General features: G+C 37.5%; 1 protein-coding gene across 17 annotated transcripts in view; it reads left to right on the forward strand.

Annotated features, from left to right (window-relative positions):
• NAALADL2 (N-acetylated alpha-linked acidic dipeptidase like 2) overlaps positions 1-21,751 on the forward strand; it is a 432,007-nt gene that overhangs the window by 95,729 nt on the left and 314,527 nt on the right. For 11 of the 17 annotated variants that reach the window (XR_011811283.1, XM_027463880.3, XM_027463881.3 and 8 more), the window contains one exon: positions 3,992-4,078. Coding sequence is in view for 4 of the 17 variants with exons in the window: in XM_027463879.3 (XP_027319680.1) it covers positions 13,807-13,849 (43 nt within the window). In the remaining 13 variants the exon portion in view is untranslated. Of the gene's footprint in view, positions 1-3,991; positions 4,079-12,227; positions 12,334-13,694; positions 13,850-21,751 lie in introns of those variants that run through there. The other 6 variants (XR_011811282.1, XM_027463879.3, XM_072042339.1 and 3 more) reach the window with 2 other exon arrangements.

The raw sequence follows: 21,751 nt of genomic DNA on the forward strand, positions 1-21,751 counted from the left end.
GATGAGAACAGAAGTAATTTCTGCTAGTTCCTAAGGGTAATCTAGAGACCTACTGCTACCTCATTAAGTACAGTTAAGTGTTGATTGGGCCATGCCCTGTTTGTCAGTGAAGCCATGTGCTACTTTTGTCCTGGACGTATTTATTTGTTTCTAAGGTGGATCCCAGCATCTCACCTAGAAGAAATGTAAGGGGAAAGGTGTTTTTTTCATTCTGTTTCCAGCAGAATGTCTTACTGAGAAAGGACCCTTTACTTTTTGTTGCTGATTACTTCTGATACTCTGCATCTCTGTGTTTCTCGTTATTTTGTGCTCACGACTCTTCTTGGAGTAACATATCTTGATATCTACTATGTGAAGTGGCATACAAAGAAGCTGTCAGCACCAGCTGGGTAGAAGACAACAGAAAAAAAGCACCAATAACTGTTAAGAAGCAAATGAAAATGTCTCTGCTGCCCTACTGAATTTGACTTTGAGGGCTGCTTTTTTGCGATTTCTTTGCCTTGGTTCAGCACACTTAAATACTCCCAAAGAGAAACATTTTGCTGGCTGCCTCTTGCATGCTCTCCAGGTGCATAGGCCTATGCCCAATTTCCTGTGATGCAGAAATAAGTCAGTTGATTACATTTCTGTTGCCTTTCAGAAGCCTGTAATCTTTAGGCTCTACTAATCTTTAAGGCATACCAGGATAGGTTATGTCTGTGGGTCTAAACGTTTTAGATTGAGAGTAAGTGTGTAGCTCTTATCAAGAATAATTTACTGTTCTGTTAAGGAGGAAGAATAGGAAGTAAGCTATTACCAAAGAAAATTTCACTGCAATTTCTTTTGCATAAGCTTAAATTCTTAGTAGAGAGGTTGTCAATTAGTGTGCAGATTTTTTTAATTGGCTATAATAAAAAGCTAATTGGTGTTTTGCTTAGAGTGAATTAAGAAAGTGTTGCTATAGAAACTTTGCATGTGTATAATGCTGTTCTACATAACAGTGAATATAATAGTCTAATGACCTTTCGGAGCCAGCTGTATAGTCAAGGGAAAAAGTGTTAAATTCAGGCTTGCTGAAGTGATCATTACGGAGTTTGTAACTTCACCCATTTCATTGCCTGGAAGTGTCGGCGGCATTGTCTGCTTGAATGTTTCTCTTGACTTGTGTCAAGCCATATAATAAATGACGGTCTCAGAAGACCTGAACTCTTGTAAAATTGGAGCACTCCCGTTTCGAATGTGTAAACTGATCTGTAATCTGTCAAGCATAAAATGTACTACTTGGAAAAAATCATTTTCATAATCTGAGGAAGTGTGATGATGGATTCATAAGTGACAACATCTAATCCTTTAGCTGTTGTATTCCTCCCTCCTCTTCCCGCTCTATCCACTGATTGCTGAGCCTCATGTGAAACATAGCAGCTATGCTTCTAAGTCAAAGGGGATTTCTGTTCTAATTTGCCACATTCTCTTCCAGCAAAACTACTGATCTCCTTGAATGTAAACTTTGTCTGCTGAGAATAGCATAATTTCTGCAAGGTTGTGAACAGGAGATTTTTCCTTCGACTAGTACTTGCCTACTTAAATTACTTTGGAGTCCCCATCTGTACGTTTTGCTAATTGCTTGAAAGTTAGGTACAGGTGGCACGGACAGAAAATAAGCTGCAATGATTGTGAACATAATCATTGCTACCCAGGAAGGTGGTTCAGTAATGAAATGTGTCCCTGCGTAGCAAAGGGGAAAACTGAAACAAGACTTCTTCAGTTCCCTGATTCTAAATCTCATAATTACTGTGAAAATGGACAAAAAAAAAAAAAAATTAAAGCTTTATATCTAGAAGGTGGAGAGAGGGTGACATCCTGCAGTAATTAGTCATAATGACAGAAAAATCTTAAAATGTTCTGCATTTTTTAAGTAATATTGTAAATGCTTAAATACGGAAAACCAGGTAAAATTACAATCCAATGACCTTTTGAAATTCTTACTTCCTCTGGTTTTCAGTTAAAAAACAAACAAACAAAACAATACCAAATAAACACAACTTTTCCAGATCAACTAAATTTGCCACAACCCTTGTTCTTCAAACTTGTAAAAACATTGATTAAAAAAAGTCTTTGATTAGTTTGAGTTTTTGCTGATTTTTTTTTTTCCTTTCCCTCCTTGTAGATGCTTAAAAGCGAGACTCCTCTAAGTGGGCAAATTTAGGAGAACCTTTTCAAATTGTCAGGAACTGTAAAGTCAGCTTCTTCCTATACCTGTGGATCATGGCTGAATAGTGTCATAACTTAGCGGCTATCTTTCCCTTGATGCACGTATGTAAGCTGTATTAGTGTTAATGCCTTTCTGAAATGCTTCCCTCATATATTCCATATCTACTACTGACGTCCAGATCCTAAAGTCTTATGAGTTGGATGGGATGTGACTATCTCCAGAGCTTAATAGAAAGTTGGATTTAATCTTAGAGTTCATCTTTTGAGCAGTAAAACTGTAAGACAGATAAAATGTTTTAACGTGAAGCTTTTATCTGTGATCTGTGAGCAAATAAGTCTGTAGCTGGTCCAGGGAAAAGACAGATTTTTTTTTTCCTTTTATCTTGCCCAGTAAGACTACTAATACGTGCTTACATGGGCATTTATAGTTTAAAGGCATTGTTTTGAAGAATAGTAGTGCAATATCGTATTTATGACTCTTGAGGAAACGTTCCTCTTTAGAAGTTAGTAAATCTTACTTCATTCTAATTTATTTTTTTCTGTTTTACTATGGTTCATTGGGGACCAGGCCTTTGAAGGGCAAAACATGAAGCTACTTCAGGTCTGTGATATTTCCTTTTTAATTTTACTTGACTCTGAGGCTCTGAGCATCCTGATCTAGCGTTGATGTCATTCCTGCTTTAAATGGGGGGCAACCAGGCAACTTCCCAGGACCTTCCCAACCTAAATTATTTTACCTATCTCTGACAGGGTTCAAACCTATAATGATAAAGGAGCTATATCCCTGTTGCTCTTCCATTTTGATGAACTGCAGGGTTAATCTGAAGGCAAATATAATGGCAACTGAAATCTGAATTGCTTTAGTACTGTAAGTTGTGTGTGTGTTTTAATTTATCTCCAGATGATAAATTTGGTCATGTCTTTTTACATCTTATTTTCTAGCTTTTATTCTCCCCATTAGCTAAAAGACAACTTCGGTCAGACTTTTGAATTAATACCTAGGAAAACATGGAAAACCCCATTCATCTTCCACCCACCTCCTACCCATCTTCCTGTCTGTGCAAAGAAGTTTGTTTCAGTATGGCTGCTACAGCATTACACTGAATCAGTAAAATTTATGTGAAAGCATAGTGTTTGGTAGATGGAAACTGCTTCTGTTTGTTCAGTGTATTTATCTGGAGTAGTGCTGGCTGCAGTCCTGGAAAATGGTGTATTGGAGGGGCTTCTTAGGTTCTGCATTGGGAATGTCAATGGGAGGCCTTGGAAAAGAAGCTGCAACATCAGCATGGCTTTTTTTTTTTCTTTTAGATTTTCCTCCACCCTGATTACTTCTTCATTGCCACAATATGATTGTGTTTGTAGGAAATTATATCAGCACAACTTGGTTACTATTGATCCTTTCTTTGTTTTGTAATTTCTGTAGTGCAGCAACAGAGCGTTATTAATGGAGTTATCAGTAGCATCTTCATAATAAGCTTTGATTAGTACTGAGTTACTTTGAAATACATGGAGACCGCTTTAATGTGTACTGCACTGCCTTATTTTACTTGGAGAAGCAACACATTGACACCTTTTGCATTTCATTGAAAGGAGGAGGGGGATTTGGGGATTTGCATGGATAATAGATTGCTGGTGGGAAATGCTTCCGAAGTACCAGCATGTTTTACAAGTAAATTCTACTTCACTGTTGCATGGTCAGGAAAATGCATCTTCTATCTGTATTAGGAAGTTAAATCGTTGTAAATAGTTGGATTTTTCTTTCAGTGGATGGTATTATGAAATGTGATCTGTTCTTTTGCAGGGAATTAATGTCTGGTCTTTGAGGCCAGATGGAAAATATGCCTACATGAGAGAGTCTCTACAAAGCTGATCCTGTCTTGGCTTTAAGGTAAATTAATATCATGTATCGAATACATATTCTAACCTTTTATCCCACTGTAATTGTTCAATTTGAAAGATACCTGAGGATATTACACAGTCAGAATAAAGTATCCTAAGGCGTTAAGTTGCAAAACATACTGTTTAGTCAAAATAAAGTGCAAGTGTGAGCCAATAATTTGGACCAGGCTTCACTAATCAAACAGAATGGCAGTCAGTGGCCTGAATGCATACCGCCTTGGCAAGTGTCTGTTTTTGTCTAAAAATTGAATATGCATATGAAGGAGACATCACTATAGTGGAATGGAAAATGTGAAATTAGAAAGGCAGCAAAGTATAAATAATTGAAAATCAGGTTGCAGCTCTAGCTTCTGTATTTCACGAGCTCAGTTGCAAACAAAATTAGTAGAATGGGAATTCACATTTTTGTTCTTCTAAATTTTGTTTTCATGGTACTATACTCTGGTATGGAGAGCAAGGGAGTGAAAACGATGAAGGGGTAATTGAATATCTGCAGGAAATTAAGAGCCAAACCAGACACTAATTTTCAGCAGTCTGCAGCTTTCATTATATATGTGCATACTTTGCTTTCTCATGTATCTGGGAAATGTATTCTCTAACACTGCATGATTTTAGTCTTTCTCCTCCAGAACTGTTCAACTTAGTGGGTTCCATGGTACAATACGGCAAGCTTGTTTTGTTTACGAAATAATTGTAAAAAAGTAGTTATTTTAGTAAATTTCTTAACACTTAATTATTTGTGAGTGTAGCTAAGTATTCTTAATCTCTACTGAATACTTGTTTATCATTGCCATTCTTCATTTGACTGTTAACTATGGCTTGTTCATTCACTGATATCATTCAAATGTTGTGAAACTTTATGGATCTACTTGCCTTGCTGTGTCTCTGGAAGAAGGGATTGGTGAGATTACTGTACTCAGGAAAGTCTTAATTTCAAGTGTTTTTTTTCCTTCAAATTTAACCAATCCTATGTGATGCAATGGAATTTTGGGGGTTAAAATTCTGGTACATAGCAGCTGGAGAGGCTAATGTGGCTGTCCTGTCTGGAGGCAGTAGGACTTCCTTGGAATGATTACTTCTGTGCTCAGTAGCTATACTTAAAGCAAAAGCCGCTGACCCTGAAGATTCTGGTGATGGAAAAGTGCTCGTGATTCTAGGAAAGATGCCTGACAGATTACGCTTTTGAAAAACACTTGCCCTGCTTATATTTTAAAATTACTCTATTTAGCTTGAGTCTCGTGAAAACTAGCAAGGTAACAAGATTGTGAAATAGCAAGAGTGCATGCAGGATTATTCCATGGTAGCATTAAGGTGATAAACATGACACTGGAAAGAGCCATATTTTCCCTTCTGTCCTCAGCCATGGTCACACAACTTCCCATGCTACTGTGGATGTTTGAGCTGTGGTGTGAGGAGCTGAAACTAACCTGGGGCTGGAGAGGGGAAGAGTTTTCGTTTGTGCTGTCCAGCTCAGTCTGTAGCTGTATGATTTAGCTGTGGGTGCCTGCAAGTGGAAGTCAGCCTGTAGCTGGGGGCTAGGCAGGCAGGGACACTGCTGCTTTGGAGGTAGTGCATATTTATGTTGATGGTAAGGGCAACGGATCGGTACCTCTACTGCTTGAAATATTGCTTTGCTTCCACAGAATACAATAAAGATAACACATTTCTGCTTCTGAGATCAATTGCTTTTTATTTATCTTGACAAGCTTTAGAATAGCATTTCCTCGTGTTGAATGCCATTCTTCTAGAGTTAAAAGGCTGTCATCTGATATTATTTATTTATTTATTTTACAAATTCAAAGGGCATTTCAGTAGCATCAGGATGAAATCATTACTGTCTAATAATAGGAATTTCAGAAGATTTCTATTAATGTCAACTTTTAACACAGCCCTTTTACTAAAAGAGCTGTAGCTCATAATCAAGCTGTATCTTTCACTATGAAACAACTATCTGAATTGGCTAAAACATATTAGCTGTTAAAACTCAAAATGTTACTTTTGACCAGAAAGGAAGTCATCTTGTTTAACTACCCCCTTCCCCCCCCCCCCCCCCCTTCCTGTTCATATATCAATGAGAGTGTGCGCCAGTGTCAGGGAGAAAAGAAAGGAGGACTGAAAAAATCTTTCCTGTCAGTACAATCATCACTTGAAAAATGCTTTTTCTTTTTTTTTTTTTTTTTTTTTTAATTATTGGGTTTTATTATTGGGTTCAGTGTTCTTGTTAATTACTGTTAAAGCTGAAACTTCTTACAGCATTTGGCATACTGAAACCTGACCAGCTGTCAAAATATAGTGTGCGTGTCTATGGAAATGTTTCGATGGAAGCTGTGAAGAAGTCCGTTATGTTTGCTAGATAGTTTGTAATTATAAAACTCTGAATAATCTAGACAAAAAATCACTGTTTTCCTCTCATCGTGTTTGTTCTGCACAGCCTATTTTCTTTTTCTCTCTGACCCCTTGCAAAAGCAGGTACAGGATAGCAGCAGCCAACTGTGTAGAGTTACTGCCTTGTAAGTGGAGACACTCAGAAAATCAGGTGAAAACGTTTGAAATGCTTTGATTTGTATAGCCAAAGCCTTGAGGCAATTGTCATTAACAAAATTGTCTTTCTCCTTTTTCTTTATGTTGTAAACTGCACCTTCTGACTTACTATTTGTCTTTATAATGGTCTATACTTACATTAGGAGTCCTAAGCTTGCTACAGGGTATTAAGAAATGTTTTGTGGCTGGTGATGATTCATGGGAAAGCTTTGAGTAAACTGTTCTAGATGGCATTTTGTGGTAACTTTCATTCTTGAGGACTGCTTTGGTCTGTTGCTAAGATTGTTCCTTCCCATCACCTGCACGTTTAAGTATCTGCTGGTAGAGGTGTGTTAATTTAAACATAACTGGAATGCTTCAAGGAACGATGTGGTGCACTGGTGTCACAAACATTGATTCCAAGTATTTGAAATTGTAGTTTAATCTACTATATAAATGAAGGAAAGGATTCCAAGTGTAAGACTCATGAGTCTGTGCTCACATCTGAGCGTCCAAATTCTTAGGTATTTATTCCCCCCATAATAGGTTCTAAGGCAGCAAAATACATTAAAATATTGTAATTGAACCAAGAAGATGAGTAAGGAACAATACGTTTAAAGCAAACAAAATCTTATGGTAGCTTTTCTGTCTCTACAATGCAGTGACTTCTTGCTGTTCAGATGGTGCAGGGTGGGGATTATAAATCTGTCCAATTTCCATAATGTTATGGGATGTGTCCTTTTATTTACAACCAAATTATATAAATTCAAACTATAAATAACTGTGTGTTTGCAAGCTTTGGTAAGGAAATGCAGAAGTAACATTCGAGGCTTTCAGAATTCTGTTGGAACTCCTGCTGACTTCTTAGGAAACTTCAACACTACTACTAATGAATTAGAGTATTGGTTGAGAAGACTTATATTATGTAAATTGGGTTTTCAAATGATACTTTAAATCAACTAGTTTAGACACTTTCAGTGTTTCTTTTTCATGGGTTTTCTCTAGATTTCTACTGCCTTATTCCACAGTAACTTCTGTTGTGTTTTTGTTTTTCTTAGGGGACTCAAATATAGGAAGTCATGGAAAGATCAACCCAGAGCAGATGAGTTAAATCTGTGTGTGTGTGTGTGTGCCACGAGCATTATTTGAAACCAAGATTCTGATTCCTTTTCCTAATTACATATACATAGTTAACTTCTCATCTTTGTTTTTGGCTTCTGTGCTGTTTCATTTGCCTTACATAATACCCTGTTTGATACTGAGACAATTTATTGATTAAAGCACATGAAACAAGCGCATGGTGTATAAGCAGGGAAAACGAGCATGGATAATATATTTTAGATCTCATTTCTTCTGGTGGTTCTGTATTTTAAAAAAATAATAATCCATGTGAAGATATATTAAGTAATGCAATAACTGCATACTAGTAAATACAAAGCCAACAGATGTGTTTTCCAAAAGTACATCACCACAAGTGGAATTGGGGCAAAATAAAACTTCATTGCAGATTTGAGGAGAAAGAGAGAACAATGCTAATCTACAAATCTTCCCCCCCCCCCCTCCATCTGGGGAGAAAGAATAAGATTTTTGCTGCCTATACTCTCTCACAAAAAAAAAAAAAAAGCTCCTTTTGGTTTTCAGGATTACTGCATAGATGACTGAAAGATGCAAATAGCAATGAGGAATTTTATTCCATACTAGAAATTCTTTATGTGCGGAGTTATAGGTAATTGGAGTAGTTTGGGAAAAAATGAAGAATTTATTCAGTCTGAAGCCCAGTTCAGTTGTGATGCATTTTTCCTGCTGTCAAAGAAGGTGCACCGGGCAAGCACTTGAGCCTTAGTTTGTACAGTCCAAATGCCATGTCACCTACCCATATGATTTCACAGCATAGTTGTTAAAAACTAATGAGATGTGCTTTGGTACAGACTAATGAGATGTGCTTTATCTGCAGAGGGCTGTAAGCAGACATAATGTGAAAGTGCCTCACTGGAGAAGAGGGGATGGTAAATTACCTCCAGAGTAAGCATGTGCTGAGCTTGGGCTACATGTGTACCTCACGGTGCTGCAGGATTAAAGAGGCTGAGCTCACCTAACAGCTTGTCAGCACCAAAAAAAGCTGTCAAGTTCCCATGTTCTGCGCTCCTTTGTGGCCTGATTAACATCTTTAAAGTGGCAGAAAGCAGAAGTGACAGAGAAAGAGTGGGTAGCCTTCTGCTGGTGAAATTGTGGGGTTAGTGAGTTGAATCGGCTTATCACAGCTTCAGAAACCCACAGCTGGTGCAAGTAAGCAGCGAGTCTGCTGGCTATAATAGGAAGGCGTGGGTTTAGGAATATCATTTTAGTGGCAACCTTCTGTCAGTATGCCTCCTTATTTATCGATTGGCATGCATGTATCCAAAGCGTCTGTTGGACAATCCATGCAAAGGCTTGCTGTTTTGCCTAGCTGATAATAAGCAAAAGCTGAATCTTCTCACTTTGCTCAATTCTGGAGGGGAGCTGTGCCTGCTTGCAGCACCCGATGTGGGGTGTATGTGCTGCAGCTCCCTACAGTTCTCAAATGGCTGCCTTGCAGTTAGGTGACAGTCTAAGAACGTGAGGTAATCTGTTAGCAGAGTGTTTCTCCGAAACACGTGCACACATTTTACTGCTCTTCTGTTGGAAAAATCATTATATTTGAATATTCAATCACTAGGATTCCTTCTGGTTGTTCTATATTTGCTGGGACTGAAGATTCTTCTGAGTCCAAGTCTTCGTTGGCTTGACAATCCATCACCATATTCAATCACTATTTTATGCAGTATATTTTTTCACAAAAGTTTACCAATGGGGCTGGAGTGCAAGCTGACCTACTTAAACATCAGTTCTTCCCAGCTATGCTGGATGGATCTAGTGGTAGGTGTTTATCTTCCCAAAATCTAAACTCAGGGTCACCCATTTTAGTGCTTTGAAGAGAAACTTTCTCTGAAATACAGAGAAAAGATAACATACTGACTTTAAAAAAAATCAGCTTTTGATTCCCTTTATCAGTTTTTAGGCTTTGCACTTCCTAATGTGATCTTAGAGTAGTAAGATTTACTTCTTAGTTGTGCAAGATAGAATTCAGTATTAGTTAGCATTTATAGTATTAGATGTCTTGCCAACAAATTAGAAAAACGCTTTTCACTCCCTCACTCCTATGCTCTTCTTTTTTTAAGCTGCTTACTTTAATCATTCATTTTATCCTTTGCTTTCAATTATAACTGCAAGATTCATCAAAAGTAAGGGTGGTAGAAATTAATCGTGCAGGGATTTTAAAGTAAAACAAATAGCATATTTAAAAAGTGCTCGTTTAAGTCCAGTGCCTTAATAAATAATTAAGTGGATGGAAGGGCAGTAAAAGTTGTCACCCTTTCTACTAGATCTCTTATACTCTGCAATACTATCGGTTGCAGATGCAAATTATAAAGTATCTCCCATGCATGCATCATATTTATATACTCGTTTGCGTAATTTGGTTTTGCTTAACACCGAAGAGATGAAATTACAAGGGAAAAGGAGAAGCTAACTTTTTTTCTACCTTCTATGAACTGACTTTGTACTGTATGTGTAGCTTTGGCATTTGTGCTCTCATCTCTCAGTTGTTGAAGTCAGCTTGAGCTGATATTTATTTTCAACACTCATCTATTTTTGCATTAAGTAGGATGACTAAAAACAGTAGAAATGAATTAGGAAGCCATTCGTGATTTTGATTCCTAACCTCTTTTTGAGATTTTGTTGCTAAAGCTGCGTGAATGAAAATAGGAGCAGGAACGGATTAAAAACTTTGTAAAGAAACTTTACAAACAACATTTTGACAAAGCAGTTGTTTTCTGTGAAGAGAAAACTACTGTTTTGGAAAGCTGTCAAGGTGTTCTTGTTTCAGTTTTACAAATCAGGATATTGAGTAGTCATTGTTATGGCATGTGATTTCCTCCCTGAGAAAAGGGATCAGGCAAAGCTTGAACTGAGAGTTATCTGTTTTGCTGAAGGTGCTTTTAAAAAATGAGATCCCTGCTCTATGGAACAGTCCTCGAACAAAGCACCCAAGGGATAAAACACTTACATGGATATGGAAGACCTAATTCTTAGTTTTGTTCTGCCCATGTAAGTATGTTGCAGGTTCTAGTGGTGTTTTGAAGCCTCTTGATTTTTTTTTATTTTTATTTTTTTTTCCGGGGGGGAACCCTTTGACACTGAACACTTTTGGACTGAAAAAACTTTCTGAATGGAAGACTCATTAGAACTGGATCATTTCACAATAAAAACAGTTGTTTCAACAATGTGATATTTTTCTGATGGCAAGTAATTTTCTAACAAAAAGCTCTAATGAGCTGTAATTAGTGCTTAGAAATAAATGAGAACAAATTGACTTTGTTTCCCATTAAACTCCAGAGTGGTGATGAAGTTATATACCACTGCTGCCTAATAACTGGTGAAAAAACTGTTTACCAAAATCGGAACTGGAAAGCAAAGAAACAACAACAATCAAACCTCAGCCAAGCCAGAGGAATGAATGTGGGATGAAAATCTCATCTGTGATAGAGCAGATTTCTTTTTTTTTTTTTTTTTTTCCCCTCACTAGTCAAACATCCAAACATCTTGCCTGGCCTTGTTACTGTTGGTAGAGTGTACTGTTTCCAATAACATTGAAATTATGCATGTACTCATTAGTGACATTTGCGGCATGATGCAGTTACCTATTTGGCACAGTTCTATGTGCAGCATAAGATTTAGCTTTTCGCTCTTGTAGCCTGGAATTACTATCATCATCAAATTATATTTCTGTACATTGTCTTGTCAAATGAACTTGTTGGAATCAAGAAACATTGTGGTTTCTGTATTGTAAATATACAGAATAACATTCTGTTTTCTTCTACAAGTAGAACAAAGACCCCATTATGTTTCTACATTTGGGCCTTTCTTAAGGAGTGAATGAATTAAGAGTTATTCCTTTGGAAAGCACTTCATTTGAATCATTTCACACAACTGAGCACAACAAACAGCTTTAGGAGAACGTAAAACCAGCCTGGCCATTTCTCACCATTAGTCACTGTTGGAAGAGTGTGAAAAATCAGTCCTTTTTGCACTATTCCTGCTGGAATAGTTCTTTGCAAAGGAAGAAGTATTTTCAGTACTATCATTCTCATCTCTTGAATTCTTAAAAATTTGTGTTAATTGAAGAAGATGTGATAAAATGCTGCAACTTAAACTACAAAATATTTCTATACGTGCTAAAAGCCTGAAATCAGAATCTCGTTCTTTGAAGAGTGTGTTGGTACTCAGTAGCTAAGATATTTTTTGTTGCCTCCTTACGCTTCTGTTTTATTGAAATTAGTGGCTCTCTTTATATGGAGGAGAACTTCTCAGAATACAACATTGAAGATAAAAACAAATCAGTATAATTTCTCCTGTATTAAGTATTTATTATAACATAGTAGATTTAAGGATTGCTGTCTTTGAAGAGAGAGACAGTTTGTGTTTGGAGAGGGCAGAAATGCTTTAGGTGTCTCTGTCTCACCAAATGTATCTTGCTTCGCATTGTAGATCTTTGTTGATAAATAAACTTTTTTTCTTAATTATGTCTTTTAAATTTCAAGCGAGTCAAGATTGTATGTTCAGAACTCGGTACTAGATCATCAACTTCCCCAGATGTGGTCAAGAAGGAGCTTCTGAACTGGCTCCTCCATGGTCCCCAGGAAGAGGGTATGTGCAGCTCCTTAAAATCTGGGGTATCCGACTTAACTTCTGTAGGTAAATTCAGTTATTTAATTATGGCTGAGAGCAAGCTGTGCATGGAAATGAGGAAGTTTCTTAGTTCTGTGCACACAGAGTTGCCACAGAGTTGACAATGAATCACTAGAGGACAAATATTTTGTTACTTCCGTCTATGTGATGATAAGCTTGAGGAGTGTTACCAGCTGTGAGGATGTTCTTTTTCATGATTAATGGCTTTGTTTTAATTGTTATAGTTTGCTTCAGAAACTTTACTTTAAAAGTACACTTTACTTAGTCTAGATAAATTTTCTTGAAAGGCTGCCTGTTATTTTCTGAAACTTAATGTAACTGGAATTACAAAACAAAACAAACACACAGTAGTGCAGTTTATATCTAAACACAGACCTAATTTCTTCTGTTTTAAAGAATAAAAAGTAAAAAGCAAGTGTAAAGCGATTGATTTGGACCATTTTGACTGTAATCCAGACAGAGGTTAACCTTGTGAAAGCTATTTAGTTCCTGTAAGATACTGCTATGGCTTCTCTTTGATTTCTCTTGTTGATAGTTGAAAATGTAAATGTTAAAATAAAACTAACTTTGTCGGCAGAGACAGGTGTACTTATTTAACAGATTGATCACAAAAGTACCAGAAATGTGTTATTTGACTACTACAGCAGAAAAGAGCAAATATTTCTTTGGAACTCAACTTGAAGTCAGGATAAGATTATCTGGAAAGTTTTGTGTTCTTGTGCTGGAGCAGGATGGGAAGTGAAATAACCTTTTCTTTTGTTTATAATCCCTCTCTGTCACGCAGTCAAAACAATCTCAAAATTACAGTGTTCAAATCGAGGATCTTCCCTGTAGATAATCTTTGTAAAAGACGGGGGGAGGGTGTTCTTGTTTTTTAGGCTTAGAGTTCTTGGCAAAGATTTTGGCAGTGGGACCTGTATTGGCTGCAGCCCTTTCTCCATGGTGAAGAACTGTGGCTGCAAATCTCCCATCCTAGAGAGACTGGCTCGATGGTTATCATTTACTCTCAATTCTCCTATAAAATGCAAATTCAAAGAATCTTTAAATTCGGCCGCAAACTTTCTGCAGGCTTTGGCATTTTGACTAAAACACCTGCTGCGGAAGATAAATGTTGTTCAGGTAGCTTTCTGCATAAAAGTGAAAGTAAAGGGTGGGGAACAAATGAGCAGGAGAGTCCAAAATAAGACAAAGCAGTGTAGCCTGAAGCACACGTTAATCAAAAGAGATCAAAGGATATGATGTCAGTTTATAGAGAAACAGGTCAGGCAAGCCCAGGTAACTCAGGAAGCAGGATACTAATTATTCACAAAAAGTCAGGTATACTGTTACCACGCTGTAGTTGGAAGTCAGGAGGTCAAAACTTGCACAGCAACCGAGGCAACTTGGTAAAAACAGCTTGGCTCCTAACAGAGGAGTTGATCATTTTTAGAAATGGGAGAGAATGAATCTAGTTTACCGAATACGTCCCCACAAGGTAAGAGCATGCAACCTACTTCCATGCTAAAAACTTTTGGGCACTGTTAGTTGCTGCATGTGGGAGCTTGTTTTGCTTTCAGCTATTGCAGCATGTGCTGCATGTACACAGAAGTGGACTTGTTTTTGCACGTGCATGTATTTTTGGAAAAAAGAGGAAATCCGCATCCCTCATCTTTGCAATGCATTGTTTTTTAAAAACAAAGCACAGCGAGCAAACATAAAAAACACTGCACTAATTAGAAAAGTAAAAGAAAGTGCGATAAGATCGTGTGAGTATTTGGCACTCTATTGTCAATAAAGGTTGCTTTAAACAAGGTGATCTGTGGATATTGAGGTTGCTGTTCTGTAATAGTTCAATCTGCTGCAAATATTTTTGGGATAGGAAATGGTTTACACTGCTGTTTTGCACAAACTGAGTACCTGTTGCATGTGAGCAGGGCATGGCAGATCCATAAAGATTAAGGAGGTTCTTTCCCTTCTTCATTCTTGGCTTATTCCAAGTTGTTGTTTTCTTCCTTCTGTGGGCTGTGCCAAGGTAACACCAACGTCTACGTGCTAAATAGCCCTTGTAGCACTTGTGTGGCTAACTGTGAGAACAGATCTTTCTGTCCTAGGTATTTTAAATTTTCAGTAGAAGCCCTGAACACAACAGTTCATAAATCTTGCTTAGTCCTTCTTTTGCTACATTAATGTCAAGTTTTTGCTTCGAAAAAGAATGTTTTTCCGGTAGTATTTTTTTTCCAAGAGACAGTTTTAATGTCCCAGGAAATATTATCTTCCTGAGGAATTACTTTCATTATTTTATCTTCTTAACACCCAGTGTTTTTTTCCCCTGACACTCAACCTGTGTTTTTTCTTTTGCTTGGCTTACCAGTCTCTTCTTGGCCTCTTTCTCATGCTTTGCATAATAGCAACAGATAAAGCTTTGTAACTAGTTTGAGCTCTGCAAGAATCTTTAAGCTATTAAAATTTGCAAATGGTTTTGTGAGAGCTGAAACAGTGACTTTCTAGGCATTGGGAAGCCCTCTTAACTGCTTTTCCCCTGAAGTTATTCTTCATGCGTATACAAGCATGTTATACTGAGATTCAAATGTGTGTCTCCAACCTGAGTTAATTGGGAATAACTTCGTTCGTGCTGCAGCAGATTTCCTTCTTGGAGAGCTTTTGAGAGAGGAAATACTTTTTTCCCCTCTGTTTTCCACATTTTTACTTTGTGGTAAAAAGTATGTATATACTACACAGCAAATTGAGTTTTCATCCAGATTTTAGCTTTGAAAAAATAACTCATTACATAGTATACAGGTCTAAATACCATTTGTGTCATGTGCTGATGAGAGATTTTTAGTGTTTTTTATTCTTTCTTCATTCAGGATGTGGCTTGAGTTTACAGTGGTATGCTGTTCAGCAACACATTCAGCCTGATAATGGTCTTTGTTTCCATGTTGCAAGTGAGGAGCTTTTTCACTGCTGCCAATGAAATTATATTGGTAAAACTGATATAAATAAATCAGGCCCATTGTATCACGTACAACTGCTTTGTGGGCCTGTGATCCTGAGTTGTACCTTTTCTTCATTAGTGTAAGTGAGTTTAGTCAAATGAAATTTCTTTTGATGATTTGCATTAGGGCAATGGGATGAGAATTAGGGCTGCACAACAATGTCTTAGATTAAATCAAAATGTTCTCCATACATATACACACACACCAGTAAAAGTTTTTTGGTGGTTGTTTTTTTAGTTGCCATTAATCTAATGTGCTGTGTTATTCTGATGTGTGCTTGTTTTTAGAGACTTCAAAATCGGTGATTTTGCTGGTATTTTTAAGGGAAAAAAAAGGTGGAGAAATTAAAACTATTCAAGATACCTGTCAAACCACTGCTAGTGAGACAACTTGTGTTTCTTTTCATGTTATTTATTTTTAGAGAACTTTGGGATTGTATGAATTACTAAAGGTGCCAGATTGACAGCCCTGGAGGCTGGCTTCACTTATTCATTAGCAAAAGGGATGCAGCCTGGACAGCAGGTGCATGAACCTACTCGCTGTGCCATACCTGCGTGTCTCTGTTCTGCTGGGAAAAAAAAAAAAACAAAACACACAACCTTTTTCAGGAACCAAGGATTTCAGTCCTGTTCACTCCTTGCCTTTCCCTGCAGCATTTTCTTCTAAGGTCTTGTGCTGATTAGGTTTGTGCACTAAGGACTATGCAGAGATGTTTGATTTCACCTAGCAGCCGTCAGATGGTGAAGAAGGCTTGGGGCTTACATAAGTCACTAATTCTCGCCATCTGGTCCGGCAGTAAATATAAGGTCACTCTGCCATCGCAGCTCTTTTGTTTTTGCACCAAGTACAAGTAGGCTCTGAGAATAACTTAGCTCCTGGTTCGGTTCCATTGTAATCATTTTACTGCTTCGGTAAATACTTCAGCCCTCAGTTCCTACGAAACTTGCAGCGTGGGTGTGACAATTGGAAAGATCAAAGCAAGCCCAGAACAATCGGCCTTTGACTGCCGGCCATGAATTGATTCCTCCTTCAAGTGAGCACACTGAGAGCCCTTTAAAAATGCAACTGCAGCTGACAGGATATCTTGGGGTTTTGTTGCCTTTTTTTGAATGTGAGTCAAGTTCTGTCCCTTCACATGAGTTGTTGTTTTCAATTTTCCTGTGAATTAAGTACTGTTTTGGGGAGACTATGACAATAGTAGCCCCACAGGATGCAATTACTGTAAATGTTAATTGTATATTATACATGAGTTATAATCGATTTTACACTCTGTTGTGTTGCTAGATGACTGTAGTAGCCTTGCTTGCCTGCTAAGTGTGTACAATACACACTTGCCTCTCTGCCCCGCAGAGGATGGAGCCAAACTGACAAGTTCGCATTGGGGCAGCTTATTCTTGCAGCTTTTGAGAGGCATTGGATGGGACCTAGAATGGGAGAAGTCATTCAAACATTATTAATATACCACCCTGAATTTTTTTCAGAGCTCCTACATGTACTCTTTATTAACATACCTAAATCATTTTTAAAATTATTGTTGCTTCATTCTATAAATCCTTAATATAAACGCGTGATTAAATAAGAGTGTTATTATATTAAAGTAAATTTCCACCAAGCTCAGTTACTGTATGTAATTAATCTGGGCTTTGGATCAGCTCCGAAGCTGTTCCTTAGGGTTTGGATCAGTTCCTTAGGACTTGTTCTTGTGCTGTGATGTTGTTTTTTTATTAGATTAATATATATGTAGTCTCATGAAACATTTACAGACCAACTCTACAAGAAGCAACGAGGCCTTTTTGCTGAGAAAGGCAATCGAAAAACATCAAGAGCATACATAAAGAATACAATGTGTTTACATCAGGACCTAGAAAGGGAATGTACCCAGAAAGTGACTTTCAGAATGGTTTCTTTTCCATCTTTAGCTCCCTTTTCTTAAAGAGAGGACTTTCTGGCCCCAGGCCTCCTCTACTTGCTCGGCTATTTGAAGGAACAGCCTTGTTTCAGTTTAGTGTTGGAGGGGAGCTTTGAATAGTGTTAACGAACACTGTCATCAGTTGCAGTTATTAACTGGGGTTCTGTATTATAAGGTGGTAGCTCTGAAGGTCCATTGTAAAAATTTCTTTTCTCCCCTCCTCCACTTTGCATTTGATGACCTCAGTCCTCAGGATTCGGTGCCTGTTTGCTGTCTGGACAATTATCAGCAGAATGTCCCTGGGTCCCTTCTTGGCTCTTTTTAAATGGTAATACTGAGGGTTTTCTGTGACAGCATTTCTTACATAGATTGGCTCTATTCACCAACGAGGTACAGTAACAATGGGTAATTTAAAATAATTCATTTTATTGCTGCCTCCTGTAGATTCTTGACTTCCATTTCAAAGTAGTGAATCTAGAGAGCTAGAGAAGTATGCACTGATCACTGTCCTGGTGCTGTGAAAAATAAGAGATTCAGATAGTCCTGCAGAGCCATCAGCAGCTAGATCAGCACAGAACACTCATTTGACTTCAGCTTTAATCATTCTAATTTTTTTCTAGTTGCTTTTAACTCTTTTATTACAGGTATGCTATTTTTTTTAACTTTGATTTTTCCAGTTTGTGTTCATGAAGCAGGGCTTGAAATTTTAGTTCTACAGAAATATCCTCAATAACACAATCATATTAAAACTGAGAAAAAAGTATAAATTGAAGCACAATAAATCTGTCTCCAGTGGTTATGAATCTAATGCAGAAACTGGATATCAAACCAGAGACTTCCAGCTCCCACTCTGCATTATTGTTGTTTTGCTGTTAAAATCATCTCCAGTTTTTAGAGGGGTGTTGCAGATGATTGCTTCCTAATATATATGCCTGAAAATGAAACAAGATAGCAACATCTTGCTGCAATAAATATAGCAAAATTGAAAATGTAGTAGATGTGTAGAAAAAGGATGATGTTTGCAAAGTGTCCAAAAACTTTTGCTTGTAATCTTGAGCTACTTTAAACTTTGAAATTGTGCTGAATGGGAAATAACCTCTACTCAGCAGTAGGTTCTATCAGGTTTCACGTTTGCTGCTCAGGGAAGTGATCCAAGAGAGGTTGTTGGCTTTTCCCCCAGTACATCATTCTTCAGAATGCATGTCTTAGTGAACAGCAGCGAGGTAAGCCATGTATTTATTTTGGCCACTCCTGTACCTCTTTCTTCTGAAATTCTGTCACTTACTGGAGAAAAGTAAAGAACTGAGATTGACGCAGAGGGGATATCAATGTGGTTTTAGCAGTTGAGGCAAAAGAAGACAGGGTTTGTGTAAACTTCTTGTGCAGATATGATACTAGTTTGTGATGGAGAGTACTCTGCATTCATAGCAGGTCCTAACAAGGTCCCTTTTTCCTCCTCCAATTACTTGGGGTTTTCTGGAAATGGCTGGAAATTTTTTTTCACCTCTGCACAGGGATAGGATACCACCGTTCTGAGGGATGTTTTTTTTTTTTCCTTTGTGTGAAAAACAGTATCTTCACTGATTTCTGCCACAAAAGAGGTGGTGTAATATCGGGATGCTATCCTATAAACAGGAAGGTCCAACTTGCTGTTAGTTGTTGAGATGTGCTTCCTGAAGATGAACAAGATGGTTTTCTTCATTGAAATATCACTGTGATCAAGGTACTTAGATTTCTAAGGGTTTTGTTTGTTTGTTTTGTATTTCTTTAAGGCCTGGTCTCTAATTAGTCCCTTCATGCTTAGATAGTTTTAATATCCTAAATTAGGCTTAATGGAGATTTCCTGCATGTAATGTGGTATTGTGGCATAGAAATGTAGTATGGTTAAATAATGATGAAATTCTCTCGGTAAAGTCTACTTCATTCTACTTTTTCTACTTCCCAGTGATTTCACATATGTATCTTATTTTGCTGCTAGGTAGTTTGTTCTAGGTAGTTTGTTCCATAGGTTTTATGCATTATGTAGCCCTCGATGCATGAAGCTGCTCTGTGTTGGCAGAAGAAAATTTTAATGTGTGTTAGTCATTTTCCATCTTTCACTCACATGTTTTTAATCTTAAGGCCAAGCATCGTATTTGGGGGAGGAGACACACTGCTTTAATTTAGCCTTCTGAAACTGAGTTCTAGAAGGCAGTCCGAGTGTCCTAGACACAGTGGTTTTTGTCAGATCATTTGCAGAGGCAGTGACCGGAGATGAAGTGCACTTCTTTAGTTTTGTGCACTGTTAGCGATGTTGCTTATTGTCATACAAGTTGCAACCATTATTGCAAGCTTCCATATTCACAAGTAGTTAAATTCTACCACGTGCCCAAAAGCTTGGGAGATTTTACGGTGAGAGTACTGTAACAGTGCTATTTCTGTCAGATGAACTTGAGGACACTCGGGCAAATTTCAAGTGTTCAGATGTTCTTCTGGAGGCATGTCTTTCCACAAGATTTTCAGAGACTAGTCAGCTTTGGCATCAGGAAATCTATTTGAAGATGTGCCCCAGGGGCAGGGAAAACAATCAGGTTTACTTATTTTTCCTTGTTTTAAGATTGTCATATCCTATGTTTAATATCTAAGCAAGAAATGGCATAAAGCTGTGCCATCCTGAGCAAGTGTGAATGTGTCACCACATACAGGACAAAGTACTGCCTGGCTCACTAAAGAAGAGCGTATGTCTGTCAGAAATACTGTGATTGCATTGCATATTATGGTATTTTCTAGAATCTGTTGTCTCTATTATCGCTTTTACCTCTGGATTGTATTTTAGTTGGTGCAGAGTCGCATGGTACCCTTAGACATGCGTTGGTATGATCGCCCACTCTGAGTGTTGGTGCTGCTGCTTTTGCCCTTTTCCAGTTTCATGTTTCTGGTTATGTTTTGGCAATATATTGAAACCCTTCTTGGTGTTTAAGAGATTAAGAAGCCTAACTTTATCTAACTGCATCTCTCTGGAAACAGCCCTGGAAAGTGGAGCTGAAATTTTTAGCCTGAATGTCACCACAAATATATAGTGCTAGACATAGTTTCATAATAGCTGCCTTTGACAACTTGTGTATATATTCATCTTTTTCTTCAAACAGTGGTTGTGTAGAAGTGGCATTCCTGCTGTCTGTTTAAGCTCAGACTTCATGTGCTTTCATAACACAATTAAGTTTACTGCATTTTATTCCAACTAGCTCTGCAAAGAGGGGCTGAGTCAGACTGTATTTGTTCTTGTGCTTCTTCAGCAGAAATGTTTACTAACTTCCTAGTTACATTTTATTTGTGAAAACACAATGAAAGTAATGGGCTTGCATGGGTATTGGGGGAGTTTAGTTTGGCCTGTGTTATGATTAGCATTGATTGAGACGTAGGAGCAGGAAATACTCAAGTTTGACATCCAAGGGTGAGTGAGTATTCAGAGCTGAAAGTTAGAAAACAAATATACAGCTTTTTGCTTCTAAACTGAGCATATTTGACCTGAAATTCTGAGACATACAGTAATTTTGAATCATGGCAATGACGGTTGTGTGGCAGAATCCAGGTTTCTCTCCTCATAGAGGAGACATGTAGTTGTTTTGGATCAACTGTGCTCTCTCTTGAAGTCTTTTCTCTTGTCCTTTCTCTCTTGAAGTCTTTTCTTACTATGTCTTGGTTGGGGAAAAAAACCACATAGGTATACAGTTCAGATTATAAATATAAAGCCACTCTAATATTCCTGTCAATTAGATAACAGCATGTTTTTTTTTTTCCAGCTACAGGCTGTATTGACTACTCGGATGCCCTGCATGCAATCCCTGTAGTGGTGCCTCTCTATAACAGAGGCTTTGTGGCAGCTGAAGTGTAAGGGACAGTAAATTCAGTGGTCTTTTAATTCATGGGCATTCTAGTCATCCACCTGGAAACTGTAGTTTAGCTGATGGTTAACAGATAATTATATAAATCCATGTCCTCTACATACCTAAACAATAACAAAATATTTATAATTGTTGCTTTACTGATATAGAGAATGCATCCTATTTACTGTTTCTATAGTTACCAGAATACATGTAAAAACAATAAAATCTTTTCTATTTTCCATAAACATAATAAAAAAATGTTATACTACATAGCTTTGACTTAGTCAATAATTCTAGGCTTAGCCTGAGGGGTTGCAAAGAAAATTATTCCTGTTACAAATTTTAATTATGCCATAAACTTTGGGAAACAGCTATTGATCTTCAGCATCTGGCACCAGAAATGTTACCTTGTTTTTTGGTTATTTAGTTTGAGTAGCATTGCCACATAAGATTAAAAAAAATAAATAAAAAAACACCAGAGGAGATGATGTACCATATGCAAATGAGAATATTTTGGTTTGTTTATGTACTAAAAATAGTTTATTGCTGAAGAGGTTTTTTTGTTTGTTTCTTACCAGATTTATTTTTAGCTATCTCCAGAGGAATTTGCATTTGAGATGCAAGAA

This window comes from Anas platyrhynchos, chromosome 9, assembly GCF_047663525.1.
Source record: "Anas platyrhynchos isolate ZD024472 breed Pekin duck chromosome 9, IASCAAS_PekinDuck_T2T, whole genome shotgun sequence".
Taxonomy (NCBI): Eukaryota; Metazoa; Chordata; class Aves; order Anseriformes; family Anatidae; genus Anas; species Anas platyrhynchos.